Here is a 27960-nt window from a genome sequence, read left to right as displayed (position 1 = left end):
ATTTAAAGCGCACAACTAAATTAGATAAGGTTTTCTTTTTCGTAATGTGCTTGCGTTCGCCGCTAGGAGTCTCAACAGCGCTTAGTAAAATGGCCGCGTCCGTGCTGCTTGCGTTACGTATCAAAACATGAAGGAAAGATTAATGAAAACATCGCAAAGAGTTGTGAAGACGTCAGCCTTGCTAAAGGTAATTAAACTCTATGTAATAGCAACTCATGCACTGTGTGTTATAACCACACAATTGTTCGTTACCGGCCTTAGCTGATTTCAAGGCACGGCAGGGCAGCTGTAGTCTGGTGCGTGGGAAGGCGGACGAATGCTGTTTTTACTTCAACGTTATGTACCAGAGGCTGTTTAAGAAATAGTGGAAAGTGAGCAGTTGACTGTAAATGTTTCGCGTGATGTGCAGGCTTCAATTTTCAGCACACGGTCATTAATATCAAACGTCAGGCAAGACCATTTACGTCGAGCATTGATGTTTCAGTAACAAGTGTGCATTGGCTCTGCTGTCTCTATGTTACTTAACGCTGGAGGCTATGCGGACATGAACGTCCAGCATCTAGTTGGGCTACGCATCACAGCGAAACAGTATATTACCATTGTAGCGGATGAAATGGCCCGAATGCGACCATCTAGACAACCTCGTATTGAGAGCAATGGAAAGCGGTACGCCTAAGAGTGTTGCGACAATTATAGGCATACGTCGTACTAATACCGCAATCTAAAGCTCCCCAACCATTGTGGCACTCAGCATTTGTGGTCTTTGATCTATTGCGCTAAGCCAGTAGGTAAACGACAAATCACCCAACCAAGGTATCGCGGAGAGTTTCAGACTTTAATGATACTACTATTTCCCGTTTGAATTCCGTTTTTCTGTTTCATTGACCAAGCCAAAATGCAGGTGATCCAAGCTTAAGGCCCCGCGACCCATTCAGTTCTCAGCAGCAGATGAGATTTGTAGTCGGGTACCGAGAGAGGGGTGTGCAGATTCTCTGGTTCCGGTAAAAACGTCCTCGGAAAGAAGGTTCCCGGAATAAATGTTCCCGGAACAAACGCCCCCGGAAAGAAAGTCCTTTTTTTTTTTTTTTTTTTTTTTTTGCGAAATAGGGGAACATATCCCCAAACGAGTGCAATCAAAGTAACGTATCGTAATCTCAGTCTTTCGCCTGCCCTGGAGATTGGCTTCTCTGGGATTAAATGCTCGGAAAATGGGTGTTTTGCCTAACATAGTGTGAAAAACGGCCGCAAGCGAGCCTTTACATGATGAATTAACAAGAGGACACTAGTGTCGCCCCTGTTTGCTTATTTGACCTTGCATCTCCTTTTGTGATTTTAGCTTGAACCTGATTTGAATTTTTTGTGTATGTTTCTCTGCGTGTTTTCTCGTTCCACATGCTGCAGCAGCTCATTGTGCTATAAAGGCGTAGACTATGATTATACATGTCGAGTTGCAATAATCAGTGCGGATGCACCCCATATCAGCATACATTATTGCAACAACAAAGATTATGGCAACGAGTAGTGGTAGCGTGGTGTTTTATGGCTTGACCTGCACTACATTATCGTGGCATGATCTGGTGCTGACCAGTAGCCTCGTCTTTGTCTTGTTGCGCGCTGACCACCGGCTTTGGTGGCAGAAGCGGGGAAGGGCGTTTCAGGGTGGTCATCCTGATTTCCCTAGTAAAGCACTACTGGTAGTGCAGCTAGAATTTCGTACCGTGGACACCAGAACGGTTGACCCTCATCACTGAAAGATCTGTGAGGGTGTTTCAGTAACGCTTTCTACTGTGGGCGGTTACTCAAGGCTACTAATTAGGCAATCACAGGACCCAGATACTATACAATGCTTACATCTACTATCAACAGTTATTAACGTCAGCGCAGAATGCAACAAAAGGTTCATTTTTTTGCGAAGTGAAATTTGGAAGGTTATATTCTATGGGCAAAATTCGTCCTTGAGGATGTTTTCTCCTAGGAGTTGCTTCATAAGGGGCCCTTTCATCCAGGTACGGTTTTTCTGGCACCGAATTTTCCGGGGACGTTTTTACCTACACCAGCAGATTACCTTGCACCCATGATATCTGTATGTACAATAGAACAGCTTATCTTAAATCTCCCTGTCACATCATGCTTCATGGTGTTAATGTAATCCAACATATTGCCAGGGGGCGCTCAGAGTGAAAGACGACGTTGAAGTGAATCGGCTCCGGACTCGCGGAACGTATCTAAACCTTGGACCGTGTGATTCTACCTGTACCGGCTCTGTTAATCTAGCCCCAGTCGCCAACACCGTGACAAATCTGGTGGAGGTCAGGTCTGATGTCCCGTACCCCTACGCTAAGCAGGAGTGCTGGTCATATATTCGAGGAGACGCCCGTTCACCGCACTAGCCGCAGGCAACGAGGCCTACCACCTGAGTTTTCCCCCTCGGGCATGACTACCAGTAGCCACGACGTCGTCGCAATGCCTGGCGCGACCCCCACCTACGTGACGTTGCAAAACCCCCGCGTCCCAAAGACCTTTCACGGGGACACCTATGAAGACGTCGACGACTGGTTGCAGCACTACGAAAGGGTAGCTACATTCAACCTCTGGGATGACGCCGCACGGCTTCGAAATGTATATTTCAGCCTCGAGGATGGTGCTCGGACGTGGTTCGAGAACCATGAAGAGCAGCTGTCGTCTTGGAGTGAGTTCAAACGTCATCTTGCGGCAACTTACGGAAGCTCAGATCGCCGCGAACGGGCCGAACGCGCTCTACACACTCGGATCCAAATGCCTAACGAAACTGTAGCGGCGTATATCGAAGACATGACGCGCCTGTTTAAGCGTGCGGATCCTACGATGTCCGAGGACAAAAAGCTGTGCTACCTCATGCGTGGCGTCAAAGAGCAGCTTTTCGCTGGCCTGGTGCGCAGCCCGCCGAAAACTGTTGCAGAATTCTTCGCTGAAACATCCACTATAGAGAAAGTGCTTCAGCAGCGAGCTTCGGCACGGGATCCCACCATCCACGCCGCCTCCGTCTCTGCTGAGTTCCCATCGCATAGCATGGACACATCGGCGCTACGGGAGCTCATACGTTCCGTTGTGCGCGACGAACTCCGACTGATGTATGGCACACCTCAACCAGCTCCTTCCTCCATCGCCAGCGTTGTCCGCGACGAGGTGCAGCAAGCGCTCCGGCCTCCATTTCCAATCGGTGAACCTGGCCCTACTCCTCCTCCTACACCACCAGAGTGTCACCGCCCTACATACTCCCAGGTGCTGCAATACTCTCCGCCCTCGTCGCCGTCCCTGATTCCTCCGAACGTAGCTGGGCCGAAAACAGCAGCCCCCGTGATCCAGTACGTCACAGATTCTCGACCGCCTACACGGAAAGCAGACGAGTGGCGTACCCCCGACCGACGGCCGCTATGCTTTCACTGCGGTGAACCGGGTCATGTCTATCGGCGCTGTCCCTACCGTCGACTAGGTCTCGAAGGGTTTTCCGCTGATTCCTCGCTACGGCGAACGGCCTCGAGCCGTTGAAGATTTCGTCAATGATCAGCGCCGGATCGTTCCGTCTCGTCTGCGACCATCTAGATCACCGTCACCCAGGTCTCGCCCGTCGCCATCTCCTACGAGTTCCTCATGGGCAGCGCAGGGCCGCTCGCCCAGTCCCCAGAGGGAAAACTGAAACCAGCGACCTTCGGGGGTAGGCTCGCTGGACATCGCGGCACGGGAGACCCCCCATTGATGCGGACACGGAAAGACTACGCATCGACATTGGAAAAGTCCGCGGTTACCGATCATACCGCCACCTCGACGCCACCACGACGCACCTGCAACCACGACGAATTGCCGGTGGAACCGACGACGAAACGACGCACCCGCAACGACGACGAATTGCCGGTGGAACGAACGACGCAACCACGCACCCGCAACGACGACGAATTGCCGGTGGAACAAACGACGCAACCACGCACCCGCAACGACGACGAATTGCCGGTGGGACACATGACGCAACAAGGCACCCGCAACGACGACGAACTGCCGGTGGAACGGACGCTGCAACAACACACCTGCAACGACGACGAATTGCAGGTGAAGCAGACCGCGTACACCAACGCAGAGCACTCAAAGACTCAGAAGCCTGACATTCGCGAGCAGATTTCGTTGGACATACCCGTAGTACTGGATGGTCGCCATGTTCGGGCTCTGTTGGATACTGGCGCTGATTATTCTATTTTGAGCAGCCAGTTTGCCGCAGTTCTCAAGAAGGTTTTGACTCCGTGGGCTGGCACAAACGTTCGCACCGCGGGTGGTCATCTGATTACTCCTCTGGGCATGTGCACGGCCAGAGTTCAAATTCAAGAATCAACATTTGTGGTAAGCTGCCTTGTTCTGAAAAGCTGTTCACGTGACCTGATTCTGGGCGTAGATTTCCTTCGTGAATATGGCGCAATTATTGACCTCCGGAATTCTAAGGTCTCGTTTTCTACTGAAAAAGCAGTGGCCCTCAGCGGTGCAAAGCGACCACTCAATGTGCTTCGAGTTTATGAGGACAGTGTCACTCTGCCACCCCGAACCAGCACCTTCGTTAATGTCAAATGCAATGCCCTTAACGATGATGACGCAATAGCCGAAACTAACGTATCGTTACTGTTGACACAAGGAGTCTGCGTGGCCCGCAGTTTGATACATCTTCACCGTGGTCAGTCCAAGGTACTTGTTACAAATTTTTCGCACGAGTATCGACACCTTTTTCGTGACACTTCCGTAGCTTTCGCCGAACGCATATCTGATTCTCCGAGTGCTTGTCCGCAGAAACCGTGCCACCGCCCACATCCCTCGACAATCTCGATGTCAGCTCAGAGCTATCGGTCAGCCAGCGCGACCAGCTGTTTTCATTGTTACTCGAATTCAAGGAGTGTTTTGCATCGTCGTCAAAAGTGAATCAAACTCCCATCGCCAAGCACCAGATCGTGACGTTCGATAATGTGCGCCCAATCCGCCAGCACCCCTACCGCGTCTCTTCGACCGAGCGCGAAGTTATTAGGTCACAAGTTAAGGAAATGCTCGAAGATGAGGTTATCCAGCCTTCCAATAGCCCGTGGTCCTCCCCGGTCGTTCTAGTTAAAAAGAAAGACGGCACGTTACGTTTTTGCGTCGATTACCGCAAACTGAACGCCGTAACCAAGAAGGATGTCTACCCCTTGCCGCGGATTGACGACTCTCTCGACCGCCTTCGGCGTGCAAAATATTTTTCGTCCATCGATCTAAAAAGTGGCTACTGGCAGATTGAGGTCGATGAGCGAGATCGTGAGAAGACGGCCTTCGTCACACCCGACGGCCTTTACGAATTTAAAGTTCTACCTTTCGGCCTGTGTTCCGCGCCGGCCACATTTCAGCGGATGATGGACACTGTCCTCGCCGGCCTTAAATGGCAGTGTTGTCTAGTCTACCTAGATGACGTGGTGGTCTTCGCAGAATCATTTGCACAACATCTTCAGCGCCTGCGGTCAGTACTCGAAGCCCTTCGATCCGCTAACTTGACACTTAAGCCACAGAAATGCCACTTTGGCTACCGAGAGCTTAAATTTCTCGGCCATGTCGTCAGCGCCGCCGGCGTGAAGCCCGACCCTGACAAGATTGCTGCTGTTGCGGAATTTCCGATTCCACGTGACAAGAAAGCTGTTCGCCGATTTCTCGGCTTGTGCAGTTACTACCGGCGTTTTATCGATAACTTCGCTGATCTCGCTGAACCGCTGACTCAGCTCACCTGGGGAGACACTCCTTTTGTTTGGACGCACGAACAAGAAGCTGCTTTTGCCGAGCTGCGTCTCCGTCTCCAATCGCCGCCTGTTCTAGCCCATTTCGATGAGCAGGGGGAGACAGAAATACACACCGACGCCAGTAACATTGGCCTTGGGGCGGTTCTCGTGCAACGTCAAGAGGGTGTTGAACGAGTCATCGCCTATGCCAGCCATACTTTATCCCGCGCCGAGACGAACTATTCAACTACTGAAAAGGAATGCCTCGCCATTATTTGGGCTGCTGCGAAATTTCGCCCCTATCTTTATGGTCGCCCATTTAAAGTTGTCACTGACCACCATTCTTTGTGTTGGCTGGCCAACCTGCGTGACCCATGCGGCCGCCTGGCGCGATGGAGCCTTCGCCTACAGGAGTTCGATCTCACTATTGTTTATAAGTCCGGACATAAGCATGAAGATGCTGACACGCTCTCCCGCGCGCCAGTCGAGCTCGCTCCACCAGACACGGATGACGCTGACAGTTTCCTCGGAGCTGTTGATGCTTCAGATATGTCACATCAGCAGCGTGCAGATCCAGATTTACGAGCACTGATTGATTATTTAGAAGGTCAGCCAGCCACCATACCTAAGTGCTTTTCTCGGAGCCTCTCAACTTTCTGCCTGAGAGGTGGTGTGCTTTATAAGCAGAACTCTAGATCCGAGTCAAGAACCTACCTCCTCGTGGTACCCACAGCTCTGAGAGAGGAAATCCTTTCCGCGTGCCACGATGAACCAACATCTGGCCACTTGGGCTATTCTCGCACACTTGCTAGGATACGACAGACATTCTACTGGCCCAACCTTGCCACTGTTGTTAAGCGCTATGTCAAGAGCTGTTGGCAATGTCAGCGTCGGAAGGTTCCGCAATCAAAGCCTGCGGGCCTCCTCATGCCCATAATACCACCACGAGCACCATTTGATCAAGTCGGCATGGACCTTCTAGGTCCTTTCCCTCGATCCTCTGGTGGCAACCGTTGGATAATCATCGCCACAGACTATCTGACTCGCTATGCCGAGACCAAAGCGTTACCTAGTGGTACAGCGTCTGAAGTTGCCCATTTCTTTGTACACCAGATCATACTACGGCACGGTGCTCCTACCTGTATTATTACTGATAGAGGGACTGCCTTTACTTCAAAAATGATGGCCGAAGTCTTTCATCTCAGTGGTACGGCGCATCGAAAAGCTACTGCTTACCATCCGCAGACCAATGGGCTGACGGAAAGGCTCAATAAGACCATCGCGGATATGCTGGCGATGTACGTCGACGCCCAGCACAAGACTTGGGATGCGATCGTACCATATGTGACGTTCGCATACAATACGGCAGTCCAAGAGACTACACGTTTCACACCGTTTCGCCTCGTTTACGGCAGGGAGGTTCGGACGATGCTGGACGCAATGCTCCCTTACCAAACAGATACCGAACTTTGTTCTGACGCCGAGCAGTTTGCCCAAGATGCTGAGCAAGCACGCCAACTAGCACGCGTCCACATCACCCAGCAACAGGACAGGGATTCACGCCGGTACAACCTCCGCCACAGACAAGCTTTCTACAACACCGGAGACCAGGTGTGGGTGTAGACTCCTGTTCGACGCCGCGGCCTTTCACACAAGCTAATTTGCCGCTACTTCGGACCGTATAAAATCGTGCGACGCATCAGTAACGTCAATTACGAGGTGCTCCCGGATGGATCAGAGCACACAGGCCGTCGGCTACCTCGTCCAGAGACAGTTCATGTCTTGCGACTGAAGCCGTACTTTGCACGGTGACTGACAAACTACATCTACAAACTTTTTTTTTGAGGGGGGAGGTTGCTTTTGTACGCTTGTGTGCACGTGTAACTGTGTGCGTTACGCTTAAGGAGGGAGGATTGCCAGGGGGCGCTCAGAGTGAAAGACGACGTTGAAGTGAATCGGCTCCGGACTCGCGGGACGTATCTAAACCTTGGACCGTGTGATTCTACCTGTGCCGGCTCTGTTAATCTAGCCCCAGTCGCCAACACCGTGACAATATATTAATGTGATGTTTTGGTCTATAATTTTAAACTGCCAATAATTTAATGTGACATGAAAGTGTGGCTTGGTTTGGTTTGGATTACGAGTTTAGCTTCCCTAAGAGGAGGACTCCGAAAATTTGACCACCTGGAGTTCTTGAATGCGTACACATATTGCATAGTACACAAGCACCTCACGCTTAACTTTGAGCGAAATGCAGCAGGATGAACATTTTGCTCATATCAAACAGAAAATTAAGTTTTCAATGCTTCGCATATCTTAGGCATCTGAAAAACACACAGCAACTACGGCTGTGATAATGCAACTATGGATGTTTCCACTGCCTAAGAAGTGGGGCTGAGATGCTGTCTGCTTCCTTGTCATTCAATTGATCATGCATTAAGCACCCACACTCAGGCTGTGTTACAAATCGGTATTCACCTAACCAAGCAATCGTTGCCCTTCCTTGATACATTCGCAATGGGATGCTGAGGTCAAATTGAAGTTTTAAGATTTTTGGCTGCCCTTGGGTCTGTCAAACGCATGTTTGACAACAAAGTCCTTTATTGAACACAGGCCACTTTATTCGGGCAGGCCACAAGCTACATTGGGGTCTAGCCAGGACTGTAAAACTCGTTTCAACCTGCAAGCTAGATTGCAAGTGTTCCATCTGGGCAACTGTACGCAGGGCAGTAGGCTCAAGGAAAGAGGGTGTTGGACTGCTTTTGAAAGAAGGCATATCATACTCTGTATGCTATATGTAAAATGTGTTGAAACAGTGTGTGGTGGAAGGTTTATCTGCAAGAATGATGTTGGTACCATCTCTACAGTTCAAGATCCTGAAGTGACCTGTCTTTCTCCTCTGCATGATTACATTCCTTCGCACGTTTAGAAATGAAATTCTAATGGCTGACTAGTAACCTCAACCTTTTGAGTACAGAGTGGAGCAATGAAAAAGAGGATACATTTTCATTTTATGCTCAGCTTTAGCCTTAAAAGCTCGTCATGCCTATTTGTATTCAGGGAACTTCAAGTTTTGTTCTAGGCTTGGCTTTTCGAATAACTATTTCCAAACGCCTGATACCAACCCGCATAGATGCGTTACATAATCTGTGAAACCATAAATTAGACCTGTGTGCCTTGCCATTGCTACAAGTTGCTTGGAATAAGGGCACCTGGAACATTTGTTTAAGAGAGCAGATGACACTTGTTGTGGCATACCTACTCTAGTACTGACTTTTATAATAATGTAACGGGAAGAAATATGCTCACAAAAGAGTATTGAAGATATATACAGAGAGAGAGAGAGAGACGGCCAAGGAGCCAAGCAATGAGGGCTCATTCCTTGAATACACTTTGTCTTCCCCATCAACCACATAGCAGCATTGAGCCTCATCCTCTTTCTGCAAGCCTAAGGCCATGACTATATATTATTGTTATTAGCTTAAAAATAGCATCACTGTAAGTGTTGCTGAGCATCATTTGGTAATCTTTGCTTTTAACTGATCTGGGCAACGCATGTACAACAGGTAACCAGAAAAGCAATGCAAGTGTTTCTTAGAGATTCTTGAGGAATTCAAAATTTTTGAACATGGAAATGTAGTTTAGTTTCTGCATGCCAAAAGTGAGAACACATGCTATAAATTGAGATTCAGCTTGTTGGAGACATACTGACGTAGATGTATATCGGTTTACCGTCCCCTCCCACACAGGCGCAGTGGCCGCAATTGCACTCACCCATCAATGTGCGTGCGCAGGAGGGGCCCAGCAAACCGGTATACTTCTACGTCAGTACGTCTCCGGCAAGCTAAATCACTAATGATTCAAAGGAAAGCTGTGCATTTTCCTTACAACGGTTACTAGTGCATGTGCACTACCTGGTGCATTTTCACAACCTGCGGGTATTTATACTCTGGATAATCTATGAGGCTTAACATACCAAAGTGACTCGGGCTATGAAGGATGTTATAGGGGAGTGCTGTGGACATTTCGCCCACCTAGCATTCTGTAATGTGCACTGAATCACACAGTGCAAGTGCACCACGTGTTTCACCTTTGTTCAGGGGTGGCAGTGTTTCTATAGGTAATCTGTTCTGCTTCAAACTGCTTTCCCTGCTGCATCCTGCTTCAAACCCGAAATTAGGCCTAAGACTGCTCCATACTAGCTGCCTGAATATTTTACCTTGAAATTTAGCAGAATGTGGCTTTTTGTCACACGGTAGGTCACTGTATTGCCTACTAAAAATGCGATCTGTTTCAGACTGATTTAATTCACCAGGCCGGTGGCATGTTGCGAGTGGTGCATCGGTGCTATCCAGGCCGCCATAGTCGAAACGATGGAAGTGCAGCGGTGGCAGAGGTCTAATGCATATTGTGTGGGGCCAAAACCATGTTTAGTTTCTGTGAACTAGAGAAGCATGCAGCATGATAAGTGTTTATTTGCAACTAAATTGAAACGAACCACAAGTGATTGGAGGATATTGCGAAAAAAATGCTCTGTGAACGTTGCATAGCACATCTACCCAGCCTTTTCAGTCGCTGATGGCGAGCAAAGCAGACACTGCAAACCTTAGGAAATTTCTCCAGCTACAAAGAACTAAATTACTTGTTTCATGGCTTTCGCTATGAAAACAAGCAGGTACTACGCCATGGAGCCTTTTTGTCAATAACAAGCATGTCAAGCCTATTTCAAACAAAAGGATACTTTAAGTATTATGGGGATGATGCACCAAAGTTGCCAGTCACTAGAACCTTTCTCTAGGGTGTGGGAAATCTGTACAGGGCCTGTCGCCAACATGTTAAAATTGAAGAAGCTCTAGCATCACTCAAGCAAAAATATGAGCCAGTGGCAAAAGGCAGTGAAGCAGCTAAATGGCGGAAAAAATAACCTTTAGTGCTGTCTGTCCCCCTTAAGGCACTGCTGGCTATTGCTCAGAATCTGTCAGCACAGGCATAGCATCAAAAATGGCATGCACAGGATAAAGAGTGGAAATGTCTTGTTTATTGGTGTGAGTTTCAATCTAGTGACGATGCTTGAGTGTATCCAAGTGGTAGAACTTGTTCAAATTGATCAGTTGAAAAGAGGAAGCAGCTTTTAGTCAAACTGGGCATTCACTTATAAAGCAAACATTCCTTTTTATGCCAGTCTGTGCCAAATTGGTGCGTATAGATCAGCCAATTTATTTTAAACGTGTACATGTTTAGCCTTCATCTTGTCTGTGATGCATGCATAGTAATCTTTAGTAGGCAAAGCATTGAAGGTTGAATAAAAAGGAGTAATCTTTTCTTTGTATGTCAGGAATGGGCAGTCACAATTATTAATGTCTCTAGAAACATGTTACAAAACATGATTAGGATGCTGCAAACTGACTTTTAATTTCTGTAAATTGGTGTTACCACTGCTCCCTGGATCCCTGCGCCGCTCCAAAATACGCGAGCCTGTTTCCACTTGAGCACTGCAGTGGCTCGGGCTGGGCCAGCACATGAGTCGTTTCACTGGGCCTGGGCCGGGCCTGCGAATCAGGCTTGTGCCTGTACATAAGAGGGTTGATGTCTATTTTGATCCATAGTTGGAAAGTGAAGTACACTTGGGGCATTATAGCAATGAGATGAATGAAATAAAGCCATGCTTCCTGCTTTAAAAAATATTAAGATGTTTGACTTAATACACCGCCCCGGTGGCTCAGTGGTTAGAGCGCTCGATTGCTAGGCCACGGTGCCCGGGTTTTATACTGGCTGCAGCAGACCAGTTTCGATTGAACTGGCAAGTACGATAGATGTGTACTGCGTGGTTGTTGGTATATCTATGATAGCCATGTACAGGCAAGAACGGTGGTTGCTATATTGCGAGCCTTCCGCAGATCTTCTTTCATTTGTACATACCATAATCTTCTTCTTTCTTTTGTACATACCATCGTCATCGTCCCGCGGCGCCGGCTCCAGCACACGCCTGGGTTCACCATCAGATTAAAACGCTGACACAGCGTACCTTGCCTTGCCGTCACGACTTTGCCGTCTCGACCTGGCCTTCTTTAACATAAACTCTTCTTTAACAGCTTTAACAAAATCTGCGCATCTTGACTAGTGTCGTCCTTATTGCCACTGCAAGCAACCTAAATTCCATGGCAGTTTTCCTGTCCGTAGAGCTGCATTGTTACTACACAAAGTATATATTATGTCCCTGACTTTTGCAAGCGGTGTGTTCTTCAATTTAGGAGGAGCTTTCAATTAATGCAAGAAAACAATGGTAGAAAAAAATTAGCTGGAGTTTAGCTCTAGTCAAATCCGGTAGGTTGCGTAGGCAAGGCCGACGTATCTTTTTTTCCCTCTTCTCCTTCTCCAAAGGTCAACGGTCAAACGTGGCTACTGGCCGGTTCCCGCAACGGGCTAAAACCTGGCGTAGTATTGCTTACGCAATAAAAGCGCTTTAACCTACCTGAGGATATAATTCTTTTAAGATTAAGATTTTGAAGAAGCATTTGATAAAGTGGCTTTAAACATATTTTATGCAAACTCTCACACTTGAACTGAAAGTTATTCTTGTTGCATTGGTAAAAGCATTTGGCACACACGCTTGAAACTGCTTCAGTGTGAGAATGCGAAAGCATAGCCATTTGTGTGCCTGCAATCTCGCTACAACTGTTTTAAATTCGTTGAAGTTCCTTCTTATAAAGTGCTGTACAACAAATCACTGATATTTGGATCTTTTTGCTACAAAACGACAGATTCCAGTCCAACTATGTGTGGCCTGATAACACATAGGTGCGTTCGAGGCTTCACTCATGTTTATATCGTGCAGTGCTTCAGTGCGTGAAGGTCGGTCACATAACCCACCGCCTCAGCACATCCACCGCATTCCCCGATTGCATTCGGTGATTATTGCTGCAGTATCAGTATGCATCCCAAACATAAGTTATACACAAGAATAGAAAACTGGGCAAGTTGGTATGGATTCATCTTGTTGTGGCACCACAGGGACGAGGACAGGTACGGAGAAGCACACCACACGCGTTCGCTAGGTACCGCTCCGGCATGCTTGAGCCAACTACCCTTTGTGGCTGGCCTATGTGTCGCATGCCTGCTTAGTGCGCAGAGGGCTGGGGTTTAAACCTTAATGCCAAGCAATTAAACTGAATTAACTTTTTTTTTCAGTGTACCACTTGCCTCATTTATGTTTGTTCTATAGTGTGCTGATAACATTAACTACAATGCCAGATGAATTTTCACATTAAGGGTTTTCAGAAGCTGCCAGCAATTTGTTTTGGCTACCGTGAGTCTTCAATGTTCCCTGTAATGTGTAGTGTATCGCAAGGTACGGTCTTATCAAATGTCTTGAAGCCAAAGGATTTGTGCCCCGCCGGGGTGGCGCAGTGGTTAAGGTGCTCGACCACTGTTCCCAAGGACGCGGGATCGAATCCCGGCCTCGGCGGCCGCTTTTCGATGGAGGCAAAAAGCAAGGCGCCCGTGTACTGTGCGATGTCAGTGCACGTTAAAGAACCCCAGGTGGTCGAAATTTCCGGAGTCCTCCACTACGGCATCTCTCATAGCCTGAGTCGCTTTGGGACGTTAGACCCCACAAACCAACCAACCAAAGGATTTGTCTGAACCGCAAAGTGGAGCAGTCAGGCTATCGTTGAAGGCCAAATGACATTTAAAATTCTAGGAAATCATTTATCACAGCAAGAAACTGTCTCATCGCATTTCACGGCTGTTTAGTTTTTAATGGTGCCATGACTGATTGATTTTGCACTTGAGATAAAAATCCTTGGCTTCAAGACTTTTGACCAAGATTGTGCAGTTATGAACAGTTTTAATTTCTAATGTGCGTCAAGTCTTCCAAATGGCAGCATCATCTAATGGAGCAACATTAGAAGTGCCTAATCCCATCTACAAAACAACTTAACACTAATTGAAAGTTGCTGTTCTAACTTGACGTCCTTGAATGCTAATAATACCCCTGTCCCACGGCCAGTTTCAATGTCCATTGAGACGATGGAGATCGAACTCAATGGGGATCGGCCACTGCCTCACAGCAGTTTGAAGATTATTGAACTTGGTCAGCATTGACTCAATAGTTTGCGAATGACCATTGGAATGCCAAGGAATATTGAGAGCAGCCTTGTACCCACCCAATGAACATCTTCTGGGTTAAACAGTTCATAAACTAGTTTTTCAGGAGTCAAAAGGATTGTTCGATCTATAGAATGGGCAGTGTTCAGATGTAAACACATTGTCCTAGGGTGTCTAGCTGCTGGTGTGTGGCTGTGTGGAATCCTGCAGTGTTCCGCTCATGTTCGCCCTTTATCGTGCTTTGCGACAACTGAGACCAAGAGGCTCACATGTGCTTCTAACAATAGCAACTACGAACACAATGAAGACCACCAAGCCGTGGCAGCATCCTGGGGCAAAAAGAATGCCGCAATTGCATGTCGTCGTTCCGTCGTCGCTTGCCTATGGGTTATGCAGTGCTGTGAGGTATTTGAATAACTTTCTATGAACAAACTTTCATTGAAAAATAGCTTTTAGTGTGATATCCACCCGTTGCACTTCATTTTTAATGGATGTTACCCGTGGCACTACCTGTTGGATCACACGCTCACTACTCAGTTGTCATTGAAATATGCCGTGCGGCAGTGGTGCATGTCGATGACCATCAAAAATTTCAATTGCCATTCACTCTATGGGCATTGAGATTGCCCATGTGACAGAGAGTGGAAGCAGGCTTAAACATTTTGGAACAGCTCAGGGAACAGTAATAAAGCCTATTTAGAGCAGGTTTGGAGCAATAAAATGAGAATTTGGAGCATTCATATTATATTTTAGAGCATGCTTCTAAGGTCAAACGCTTTCAATAATTGCAAGCTTTTGTTCCTGACACCAAAATACCCGATTTGATTCCTTTCTATTAAGTCTGACTGTTTTGACACGATAGGTTCAAACGTGGAGTTCACCACTTGATGTGCTCAAGCGCCACCCACCACTAGTTTGAAGTTGACATCAATGAAAAGCACATTTCAACTCTGTCTTGTGCATATCAGTTTAAACATGTACCTGTGCTGAAAAATTCCAGGGATCTGGTCAGCAGTGCCTTCAGGAAGGATAGACAACGCTCAAGGATGGTAGTTTCCTCCTCCACATTCTTTTGCTTCATAGCCTTTTGCCAATGGCTCATCATATTTTCATCTGAGCGACTTCAGCGCTTCCTTAATTTAAACGCGTTGGCGATAGGCCCGTGTGGCTTTCGAACATTTTTGAGAACATGTGAAGTGAATGGCATTTTTGTGGCGCGACTCCTTTATGCTTCAAGTATGCTTTGGTCTGATGTAGGCTTCACACGCTTGTTACTAACAAAAAGGCACGATGGTGAAGTACCTGCTGGTTTTCACAGCTGAACCCTTAGAATTCGAGTTGTACTGTGTTGTCAAAAAACTTTACTAATGGCTCGAGATACCCGCCGTGACTGCTTTGCTCACTTCTCTCACCACTGACGAATCAAAACGTACCTATTGTGCTGCCTTTGTTTCGACTGAAGCGGCCCCTAGAGTGTGTACACGGAACTCACAGCATGCCACCGCCCCAGTGTGTTTCTCTCAGTCACTATCAAATTGCATCGAATCACATTTTTCTGAAGAAATATTATGATTTATAAATAACCCTCTGTGCAGCAAAAATCTGTGTTCTGCTAAATTTGATGGCAAAACATTGAGGCAGCTGGTCTGGAGCAGAATGGAGCAGCACTCCACCTCTGGTATAGGAGAACACTAGTCCCATTTCATCGTCATCCTGCAAATTATAGCATATGCAGCCACTAACTATTTCCTTGGCTACCTAAAACACCATATATTCGTCCCACCTGTAGTAAAAGTAGCTATTCATTTAACTTTGATAAAAAAAAATAATCTTGAATATGCATGTGCGATTTTGGACTCCCGTCAAACTTTAGCCCTTGAAATTCATCCAGAATCATGCTTTTCATCTATGAAATCTCAAGCTGACTTTCCCTGCATTGAACTGCACCGAAAAAATGAAAGGGTTCAACGCTGCTGAACCAAATATGGAGCGAAAGCATTAGCTGCGGGTGACAGAGCATTCTTTTTGTCTACGGACACGGCACACAGCGACGAGCGGTTAGACCTGGCGTAGTATTGCTTTTGCAATCAAATACATTTTTTTCCTTTCACAATATTTTGCTGTTCTTCCCCAAATGCTTTCGTCATTCATGCCATATTGACCACACCTGACCATTTGAAGTGTTTTTTTGCCCAGACTGGAAAAGTGGAACAACCTGACAACAAAAAGACATCAGTCACAATCGAACTAATACCTATGTGAGTCGACCCCTAATGCAATGTTTTCTGCAGGGCAAGAGCTACAAAGAAATAAAGGGATATTGTTCATGAATATAAGTGACAGCAGAATTAACACCGCGTCCTGTTGCTCTTTTTTTGCATGAACTAAAAGCACACAAAGAGTTTTGCTGGATGCATTGTTATTAGGACTATGCTGCGGCTTGGTCAGTCATGAAATGCATAAACAAAATGAAGGTTCGGTAGTGCACTGCTGCCTACCTTGACCTTGTTGGTCAACAAAGCCTGAACTTGTGTAAATAAATAATGCAACAACAAGCTGTGTTCCTTTGCTCCTTTATTTCACACCTCCAAAAAGGATAGAAAGCCTTGGAAAGCCTTAGTTGCAAGCAGCACCCTGGAAAGAAAGGCACATTATCACAGCTAAAATGAAACATTACAAATATCACCATCCTAGAAATCTAAACTGACTACAAAATGTCATCTAAATGTAAATACATCCGCAACCACCGCAGGTAACAGCAAAATAGACAAAAGTAAAGCTAGCAAGTAAAAATAGAGGAATAGAATACCTTAAGACAAAAAGAGCAGGCGTGCTCAGATGCTTAGAAAACCTCCAAACTAAGGAAAGAACAGCCCATTTTAATGGGCCATATGGATTAAGGTATGACTCATGCCTCACTAGACTGAAATGCACCCGAAAGTGAACACCTAATTATAGTAAAAGCTTTTGAATGAGTGATACCTAGAATTTAATGCCATGGTACTGGAAGCAGGTCAGCACAACCTAGATAGTTGTGCAAAATTGTTCTGTAATTTGACAATTCAGCAAGACCAAGATTCGGAGGGAGCTGTAAGGCATTGGCTCAGAATGTACACCCTACAAACATTATTAGACAGGGCCGAATTTAACAACATCCACTGCACTACAGTACCTAGATTGCAGGAAGCTCAAATGTGTTCCTCTATTGACCGTGACAGCCCGCCACCACCCAGACAGATGTCTGCACCATCACAGCACACAGCATTATGCCTGTTTAACCTATGCAACAGGCAACATTAACTCCATTCATTATCATTATTGAACAATCGTTATTGAACAGTGCTTAAGGCAGAGATGAAAACTGACTTCGACAGGGTACCTAGACACCAAGCTCAAATTTTTCTCTATTGACCGTGACAGCCCGCCACCACTCACAGACAGATGTTTGCACCGTCACAGCACATAACATTATGCCTGTAACCTGTGCAACTGGCAACACTGACCCCCCTGTTTTACCACAGCAAGATTTTGAAAACCAGTTAGTGGCTGCAAACTGAGACTATACACTGCATTCATGCACACCATCACCATACACCTGTTTGTGCTATGCATGAGGGAACAACACTTCAGGTGACTGTCACACATGCAACACAACGCCAGTTAGTGGCTGCAACTACCCACACCGTGTGAGCACACCATCACCATACACCTGTTCCCACAATGCATGTGGCAACAACACCTGGAGGAAACTATCACTACGTTCCTCCAAGGCTAGTTAATGCCACTTGGCTGCAAACTATGACTGCCCACACCGTGTGAGCACACCATCACAATACACCTGTTCCCACAATGCATGTGGCAACAACACCTGGAGGAAACTCACTACGTTCTTCCAAGGCTAGTTAATGCCACTTGGCTGCAAACTATGACTGCCCACACCGTGTGAGCACACCATCACAATACACCTGTCCCACAATGCATGTGGCAATAACACCTGGAGGAAACTATCACTACGTTCCTCCAAGGCTAGTTAATGCCACTTGGCTGCAAACTATGACTGCCCACACCGTGTGAGCACACCATCACCATACACCTGTTCCCACAATGCATTTGGCAACAACACCTGGAGGAAACTATCACTACGTTCTTCCAAGGCTAGTTAATGCCACTTGACTGCAAACTATGACTGCCCACACCGTGTGTGCACACCATCACCATACACCTGTTCACACAATGCATGTGGCAACAACACCTGGAGGAAACTATCACTACGTTCCTCCAAAGCTAGTTAATGCCACTTGGCTGCAAACTATGACTGCCCACACCGTGTGAGCACACCATCACAATACACCTGTTCACACAATGATGTAGCAACAACACCTGGAGGAAACTATCACTATGTTCCTCCAAGGCTAGTTAATGCCACTTGGCTGCAAACTATGACTGCCCACACCGTGTGAGCACACCATCACAATACACGTGTTCCCACTATGCATGTGACAACACCTGGGGAATCTACTGCAGACATACTAACAAAGCCAGATAGTTCAACAAAACTGCAGACTACACACACAAGATCACCACTGAAAAAAAAGCAGTACCACAATTTCAAGGAAACCACAGCAGGCACATCAATGCTTAACCCTGTAATGCCCGGCTTCGCATATGTGTAGGGTTGGACTTTTTGGTTAAAGCAATTAGAAGTATGCCAAAATCGTATTTCATAATTTGCCTGTCAACGAAAGAGGTCACCAATTTAACATGCAATGCATATGTAGGTAGCTATTATGAGTGAGTTACATGCACTCGTTGAAAATTTGCCATATGTATCACTTAAATAGCTTCAGCAACATCATGGAATACAAGGGATTTTTGTGTCAACGTTACGAAAGATCTATCACTAGCACAAACCTTGATTCCTTGCCCTCTTGCTCAACTGCGATGATTGTGCTGTGAATATCAATGTCATTTACAATCACTTGCATTTTTGTCTGCAGGCGAATGTAATTTGAATTGCTTTTGTAATGAGGTTAGAAACTCCTTTACAACAAGCATTGCTTGAAGCACTGCCGTTTACGCGTAAGCTATGGCATATAAACTGTTTAAGTTGGAAATAGATGGTAAAACATAATTAATCACACAATGTAAATTACATCATTAATTGCCGAGAAAACAATACAAGCATTGTGAACTAAACACTGAGAGACATGTAAAATTGTGAGAATATAGCCAAAAACTCCAATCCCAAAATATGATAGAGTATAAATGAATTTTCGCTCGTACAAGTAGTATTCTTGCAGTAATAGTAATTTAGAACATATCTATCAATGGAAAGCGAAAGCAGGCAAAAATGCCAAAGGCTTGTGAAAAGAAATGTTAATGCAAAAGCAAAAACCAACTAAGCAAAACAGCCTCAAATTCTTAAAGCAGTTTTCAAATTTGCACCTTATTTCCTGTGACTTTATATTTGCACACTTTTATTGCCTGAGATATTCAGAAATTACAATTAGCTGTAACCATTTTGTCATGGAAATATTTGCAATGAGTCACAAGGTTTTTAGATTCCTGTCATCAAAGAACCATTACTGACGTTCAAGGCATTTACGTTTTCGACACCCGAGATTACAGAGTAAAGATAATGCTGCTGTTACATGGATCCTGTTGACATTAGGGCTGCTGTCTTGCATGCTCACTTTGTGAACTTGATGCAGCTGACGCAGAAATGGTGGCATTGCTACTTTTTGGCCAGGACCTTGACTGCTTCTCGTGCGGTTTGTTGGCAGGTGGCGGCCTAGGCAGAGGTGGTTCCTCTTCCTTATCAGCACATCTCCCGACAATCTGCTTAAGTATGCCAATTTGTTTATGCAGAGCTGCTGCCACTTCTGGGTCGGCTGAAGTCTTTTTACTGACTTCGCGTGTAAGAGCAGCAAGCTCAATGTCAATACCTGCGAGTACATTTGATTCTTGTGACTGAATCATGTCACTTTAAATACTCTCAAATAGTGCCTCAGGATTACTGGCAGGGATTGAATGGCCATCTGCAGATGCGTCCTCACTGACCAGCTCATGAACGGTACCATCTGCTGCCCGCAGCTCCCACTGCACAACTGCATGGATATGGTGGCACAGTTTAATGCGTGCAAAAAATTCCATGCATGTGCACTGGAAGCTGTGGACACAAGTAACACAAACAAAGCAGCTTTGCGGGCACCATTTGTTTCACTGTGTGTCTGTCTTGACAACAGTGTACTCGACACACTCCTTGGACTGTGACTGCACAAACCACTTTCCATCAGAAAATCTGGTCACACCAGATTTGCAGATTTCCATTCCTGCAGTATGCTTTTTGAAGCAGTCTACTGTGCGATGGTTTGCCTTGGGTTTCACTCGGCAGATGAGCTGCTTCATCAGCCGGTCACGTGCCAAATTCATCACAGATGCCAGCAATTTGTCAAACCGCCAGTTCTGAAGCCCTCCCAAATAACCTTTCTTGAGCTCATTATGCATAGACTCAAGGTGATTATTAGTTGTCAGTCCTGCGTCCTGTCTGTACAAAAGAGCCCACTGTTCCGGCCGCTTGGCATACACTCTGTCAAAATACTCAACAAACTTAATGTACCCATCATGCTCCTTTAAAGCATGGAACTCTGAGAGCTCTTTCAGGAAGTCTTTTTCATTTCTGCTGGTCCACATAGCAGTCAGCTTCTCCTGGACAACTTCTCTGCTTTGGCTATTACTTACCTTAGCCATGTTGAGCTTCCAGTTCCATCTCACATGCCACACGCATAGCAGGCATTTCTCAGGGGCACCCATAACATATTCCCAAGCATTTGCATATGCTGGTGCATCATCTGACATGAATGCACTACAGGAAACTTGACTCCCAAGCCTGTCCCTGATGGCAATAAAAAACCTTATCATGACATCCTCTGACACGCTCCGAGACAGGAGAAAGGCACACGGAATGCCTGACCCATCATTGCCTATAACCATCACAGTTGCAAGTTGGTGCTTATACCTGTTTTTGCCATGAGTAGAATCAACACACACTGTTCTTTGGCCATTATTAAGTAGCATATCGCCCTGGGTAGGAGTCATCAGTGCAACCACAAAGTCACCAATACCTTCTTTTGTCAGGTTATCTAGGTCTGCATACAGCAAAGCATTGCAGTCCTTCAGGTCTTTAATCCACATCTGAGTACTGATGTAGTCATCACGATTTTTCTCCACTTCATTGCCAATTTTAAACTTTACCTTTACATTCTGAATATCTGACGAGGTCAGAAGGTGAAGCCTGTGCAGTGGAGCTCTGGCAGGCAAGCGTGCCTCTGAAAGAATAGCTCTACGAGGGACCTGCATCTTCAATCTGGATGCTATGACCTTCTGGTCAGCAAGTGACAAGGGTTGGCACCGTAGCTCTTTGTCATGGCCATAGTGCTCAACTTGATAATCTACTACCACATTTTCATCACCTACAGTCACGTTCATTGTTGCCAAGCAGTGCTTCTCACACTTTACACTGCCATGAACCTTTGACTGACGCTTACCTTCTCCTGTCTTCACATATGACCCTGCACGATGACACACAAGATACTTCTTTGTCTCTCCTGATGCCAGATGTTTCATACCCTTACACACGAAGTGAACCACCTCCTTCTTTTCTTCAGAGTCTTTCCAGCTTTCAAAATCTGTGTATAGGAACAATAAACATCAACGTGGACTAGGCTGGAGCAAAAAAAACACCAGAACTGCAATTATGCCGAACTGAAAGCAGCAATGATTGCTTCTCATTGTAATGTGTCCGCAAAATAATGCTACACTTTTCTGGCATTCATATGTTGTCCAGGTGGTTTATTCCCAGCTGGTGGTTTATTCCTAGCTGAAGCACGTCAAATCTTATGCTGATAGGTTTTTGTTACCATATTTCTTTCCAGCCATCTCAGTATGTTAGCATATCTGTCTTGGTTAATTTTAGAGTGCTTGACCCCTTCAGTGTCATCGGCATACGGTTATGTCTACGTGGTTAGCTTGCATCCAAGAAACTATGCGCTAGACGTGCAGTTTTCATGCACTGTGTGCCTCACCGTGATGCTTCAGTGCATCGACAGCATGGTGAAGTATCCTGAAAACACGAGGGAACAGGTTTGTGAAGAGGCACCATTGCAACTGCGTCTCGCTGCAGAAAGGCTAGTGAAAGCACATACAATTTTGGAGCACTATTTCAATGCTGCCAACAAAGCAAAAAGAAAGCACATGACAAAACTGGTAAAATCCATCATCCTCACTTGGATTCCACCTACAGATAATGGATAAGATTACTGTGATAGAAATGGTTTCCGACATTTTTTTTTCGGCCCTATTCGATAATTTGAACCTTTGAATAATTTAAAACATTTTTTCTAGCACCTTGTATGCCCAACTAACGAATGTTTACTATATTTTCAGTCACCTCAGCATAAAGAGTGTGCGTAGTACTGTATTCTCCTAGAACAGGTAGAATAAGCAATTTGATTGGTTCGTTCATTTAGGCTAATATGACCATATTAGCCTAGTACCCAAAAACAAAGGCACCAAGAAGCGCTGTCAACGAAGGCGGTTGAGATGCTTGACTTTGGTTTGGTTTGTGGGGATTAACGTCCCAAAGCAACTCCAGCTTTGAGACATGCCATAGTTGAGGCCTCCAGAAATTTCAACCACCTGGGGTTAACTTGCACTGACATCACACAGCCCACGTGCACCTGGCTTTGATTATGGCAGCGGCTCGCTGAACAATGGAGGCCTTCGAGCCATAGGCAGCATGAAAGCGAGCCTTTTCTGGCCTATCCAGCCGCTGCGCAAGCAGACGTGTTTGGGGAGGCCACGGAGGGGCTGGCATTAGTGATCAAGATAAGATTTCTTTTTATGATTCAAACACGTACAGCTTGGAAAGCAGAAAAAGAAAAATAAATTTGCTCGTGTTGCTTGTACCAACCATGTTTCAAAGTAGACGATGCTAAGAGCGATTTATCAACCAGCGCTTCATTCAGAAAAGCTAAAGCGGAACAAAACGGCATCCCACAAGCACCTCGGTGGGACACCGTGACCAAAGTTGCAAAAGCAGGACTGTCCCTCCTAAATCGGGGCCAATGTTTGCTAAAATAATCAACAAAGCTCAACACTGGCTGCATGCCCAATCAGAAAAAAAATTCCACGGGTGCACTTTAAGTTGGTGCAGTAGTATAAAAACATTGCAAGCTCTGTGAGACTTGGTAGATTCGCCTGACACTACACTAGCGAACCTCAGCCACACTCGTTCGGACGGCTTATTACCTAGGTTAAATGAAGGTACGGCGCAGATGGAACTTCAATGAAGACTATGTTTACTACTCAGCGCAAGAGTGTGTGGCAATTTACACAAGGTGTGATAGACCGCAGCAATGCATAGTGCTCTCAAGCCTGCACCAGAGAAGCTTATCTGTTCGTGCTGCGCGGGTTTGAAGTCCAGTGATGGCATGTTATTTTATTTTTTTTAAGTGACGGTTCGGACAGCTCTGCCCACAGATCCCGTCCACGCTCCTCATGCGCCAAGAAATGTTTCCGCATTAAAGCTTGGACATCTGAAAGGGTCAATGATGTCAACCATATTGTGCATGCAAACATTGCAACCGGCTAGTTATATGAAACAGAATAATCTGGCTGAAATGATTACATATGAGCGGTGTGCGTGACTGTCGCAAAACTATCGCCTCAGCGGATCGAGCACATGAAATGCATAGATAAATAATAAAACAATGAGAACCTTTTATACAATATCAAAATCACAACTTCACACGCTCAATCTGCCGGTATAACAATAGCGCATGCGGCGCCGCACTCACCTGCTACAGAAGAGAATTCGAGCTTGATACGCCTTGACACAAACCCGTGGACCTGCTCGTGGTGCCGCAAGAGGCCACCACGATGGGGAAATGCCACGTTAGAACAAACATCGCATGCAAACGAAGCGCTGCGATTAGGAACCAACGAGTCGGCAACGTCAGGGTGCTGTTTTCGCACGTGCCGCCTTCGGGCACTTTCATAGGTGAAAACAGCATTACACACCGAACAGTGATACTTAGCTTGTTCAGCGGAGACCGCAGCAGGGATTCCCGCGCTACTTGCACTTTGGCTTTCCATGTCAGCGACGAAAAGAACAGTTGGATAAAAGCAAAGAGTTCAAGCCGACCACTCTGGCACGCGCAGCAAGGAGCAATGGGGGGAGCGGCTAAAACTGGATGGATGATAGTGGCTCTGCCCTTTGTATCGGACGGCAGCTTGCGCCGCCTAGCCAAAAAATTAAAAGAAATATATTTATCTCTTCCCCATTTTTAGCTTCTAATTCGCCCGTATCTGCCCCCCCTTTTTTTTTTCCTCTCTTTATTCTCTTGACTTTTTCCACCAATCATCTAACCTCTCTTTTGTTATCAGAACGCGTTCCTCATCCATTCGTCCATCTTCCCCAGCAAATCCCAGCGCTCTCTCCAGATCTGCCGCTTTTTCCGCGGGAAGGGCAGGACGAAGTTTTTGGCACCTTAGAACAACATGTTCCGTTGTTTCCTCCTCAGTTCCGCACGCCGCGCATAATATATCTACTTCCTGAAATTTTTTCCTGTACGTTTTTGTTCTGAGGGTCCCTGTCCTAGCCTCAAACAGCAATGAGCTCCCTCGTGAGTTGTCGAATAAACTTTCTTTCTTTATATCCTGTTTTCGAGTTCTATACATACCCAATGCTGATTTTCCTTGCATTCTTTCCTCCCACATTTTCCTTTCTACCTCCTTTACCTGCTTTTCAATGCTGCTGTTTTGCTGCGGTGTATCTCCAAACTCTAGGTACTTAAATCTGAGCTTTCGGGTTCTGTTAGTCCATTTCGTATTCAGGCTTTTCATGAAGAGGTGCTTGCATATTTTTCGTGCCCACCTTGATTCCTCCATTTCGGTTAGTCTCTGATCATATTTTAGTTCTAATTGCCTCTCTAACCTCAAATGATGCCCAGCCCATGTCTCCCTGGACTCCTTCATTAGGTGTGTTGCCATGTGCTCCCAATGCCAATCTATCTACCTTTCTCTGTCTGATTTCAAGGCCTGACTGTACTTCTGATTTCATGCACAGGACTGCATTTCCAAAAGTGAGTCCTGGTACCATAACACCCTTCCATACCCCTCTAACAACCTCATACCTGTTATAATTCCAGAGGGCCCTGTGTTTCATAATATCCGAACTCCTTTTCCCTTTGTCTATCGTAATTCTTTCATGCTTTTCTAGGTAATTTTTTCCTTCGTTGATCCATATGCCCAGGTATTTATAGCTCTCCACATGTTCAACCTTGGTGCCTTGTATTTCCAGCACGTCCCCCCTTTCATCATTAAATACCATTATTCCTGATTTTTCGCTGCTAAATTGCAGTCCCAGCTTTTCGCCCTCTTCTCCACAGATCTTAAGCAGCTCCTGCAACCCATCCCTCTTATCTGCCAGCAGTACAATGTCATCCGCGTACATCAATCCTGGTAGAACTTGTGTTACTTTCTGTCTTCCCTGCATATAGCTTGCATCGAATCCCATATTACTTTCCTCCAGGCGCCTTTCCATTTGGCTCATGTATATCATGAAAAGCAGCGGTGACAGTGGGCACCCTTGCCTAAGCCCCCTTTTTATTTTTGCTGGTTTTGTTGTTTCCATCTCCCATACTATCACTGCCTCATTATCTGCATACACTTCTTGTATGAACTGAACCAGGTTTTTATTCAGGCCATATTCCTTCAACTGGTCCCACAGTTTTTTCTGATCTACACTGTCGTATGCCCCTTTAATATCTAAAAACGCTATCCATAGTGGTCTCTGACTTGCAGCTGCTGTTTCTATACACTGGGTAACCACAAATAAATTATCCTCTAGTCTTCTGTCCTTGCGGAAACCATTTTGTAGTTCTCCGAGGATATTCCCTCCTTCTGCCCATTCCTCCATCATTACTTTTACTAACTGCATTGCTACCCTGTATATAACTGATGTAACTGTGATTGGCCGATAGGACTTTATGTTATCTCTGCTTCCCTTGCCTTTGTATATTAGTCTCATCCTGCTTAATTTCCAATCTTTTGGTACTTGACCGCCCTTTATTGTTTGTTCAATCAACTGTCGCAATTTTACTTTGCTTTTTTGTCCTAATCTGGTAATCAATCCCATGGGTATGCTATCTGGTCCTGTCGCTGTTCCCAAGGGGACCTTCCGTTCTATTCTTTCCCATTCTCTTGCTGTCATCTCCTTGTATTCTTGCTCCTCGTCCCTGTGGTCCTCATTATTCTCCATTTCTTCTGCGGCATTCACTTCCAGACTGGCAAAGGCTGTTTCTATTGTGCGCCTAACATATTCCTGTGCTTCCTCTCCCTCCACTCTTTTTCCTTCCTGTGTGGTCAGTGAGTGTTGGACCCCTTCCGTCTTTTTTGCTTGTAGCCTTATGTGGTTCCAAAACCTCTTTGCAGCATTTTTATCTTTTTTACTTATGTCCATCATCCACTGGACCCCAGCTTTTCCTATTTTGATTTGGATTAAGGTTGACGCCTCCCTTTTTCTCTCAAGGTACTCCTCCCATTTGGATTCTACTTCCCTTGGTGTGGCTCCCCTCTTCTTTGCTAATCTGTGCTCTCTGGATGCCTCTTGACGCCTCGGTATGGCTGCTTTAACTTCAGCATCCCACCAGCTTTTTGGTTTATATTTTCTCTTTCCTCTTCTAATCTTGCCCTTTTTTAGCTCTCTTTTAAATACTTCTACTAGGTCATCGTATGTCCATTCTCTATTTGGTTGTTGGTTTACTATGTCCTCAATGCGCTTTGACCCTTTTTCCAACTGCATATCATTGAGTTTCTGGTTGCTTTCACATACCTGCATTTTTGTTGCGGCCGCTGTCCCGCCAAATTGGAGTTTAATTCTTTTGTGATCGCTTCCTAAGCTCTTCACCCCTTCTTCATCAATTTCCATACCTACTAACCTGTCATACAGCTTGTGGGGACATCAGACAATAGTCGATTGTGGAATGAGAGTTATTTCTTTCCCATGTTAATTTTCCCTCACACTTTATCTCTGAATTAACTATTGTGAGATCCTGGGTTTCACAAAATGTTCCTAACATTTTGCCTGTCGTATCGGTAGCTCCATCAAAAAATTCCATATGGGCATTCATATCCCCTAAGATTATCACTTCCTCATTCTGGCCAAATTCCTCTATGTCTTTAGCTAAACATCTGAAATGTTCTGAATTTTCCTCATTCGAGTCATTTCCTGTTTTTAGGTAAACAAACCCTAGTACTGTATCTAGGTTTCCCACTCTACCCTGGAGCCATATATGTTCTCTGCGGCTTTCTGTTATCCTTTTCCAATCTTGGCCTTTGATTAGCGCCCCCAGGCCACCTCCTTTTCGGTCCTTCCCTTTTCTATTGCACCCCAGCCATGAGTATCCTTCAATGTGTGGAGGTTCTTCACTGTCTCTAAGGTGGGTTTCTGCTACACCATATACTTCAAAATTTCCAGTTTGCAGCTGCTCCTGAATTTCATCCCATTTAATTCTACTTCTACCCCCTTGCATATTAATGAAGGCCAAATTTACGGGTTGTTTCTTTTTCCTCCTCCGTGCCTTCGTCCTGCCCTTCCTCCCTCCATCTTTGTCTCCTACTTCTCGGTATGCAGGGGCAATCTGCTCGCCTGTAAAAAAGCTAGCGCCCTTCGCCCCATCCGCAGCCCAAGCTGCCATCCCGCTGGTGCGGTGTAATGGATGCCATCAGACGTGAAGGGGAGGTAGTTCCTATCCCCATGTATCACCCTGTTCACATCCATGACATCGCACCTGAGGGCCTTCCCTACCTCCCAGATCATCTCATTAGCCCTCAGTACTTGGTGTGCTACATACGGGCCCTGTCCCTTGACTGCCGGCACTGTGCACAGCAGTATGTGCACATTTTCAGCTGTAGCCCGTAGCTTCGCCACCCCTGTTCTTATCTGCCTGCCTAGGTTTTGTCCCCTGTTCTTTAGCACGTCGTTTACTCCGGCATGGATGACTACCAGATTGTCTCCTTCTCTATTTTCCCACAGCAT

The 27960-nt window shown here is 46.0% G+C and overlaps 2 protein-coding genes across 2 annotated transcripts; one reads left to right on the top strand and one right to left on the bottom strand.

Annotated features, from left to right (window-relative positions):
* Positions 1 to 89: 89 nt before the first annotated feature.
* Positions 90 to 19768, top strand: LOC146177711 (uncharacterized). The gene is made up of 4 exons (XM_084581624.1): positions 90 to 187; positions 2346 to 3427; positions 19571 to 19630; positions 19728 to 19768. The coding sequence occupies exons 2-4, from the start codon at positions 2434 to 2436 to the stop codon at positions 19766 to 19768; spliced, it is 1095 nt and encodes a 364-aa protein (XP_084437750.1). The 5' UTR covers positions 90 to 187; positions 2346 to 2433.
* On the bottom strand, positions 19674 to 27960 carry LOC146177710 (uncharacterized). Its single transcript, XM_084581623.1, has 3 exons — positions 27713 to 27960; positions 23717 to 23910; positions 19674 to 21547 (listed from the first exon to the last, which is right to left on the bottom strand). Exons 1-3 carry the CDS (start codon positions 27958 to 27960, stop codon positions 20079 to 20081), a joined length of 1911 nt encoding a protein of 636 aa, XP_084437749.1. The 3' UTR covers positions 19674 to 20078.

This window comes from Amblyomma maculatum, chromosome 10 (genome assembly GCF_055883805.1).
Source record: "Amblyomma maculatum isolate TAMU_Amacu chromosome 10, ASM5588380v1, whole genome shotgun sequence".
Taxonomy (NCBI): domain Eukaryota; kingdom Metazoa; phylum Arthropoda; class Arachnida; order Ixodida; family Ixodidae; genus Amblyomma; species Amblyomma maculatum.
This window is presented reverse-complemented; position numbering and strand designations above follow the sequence as displayed.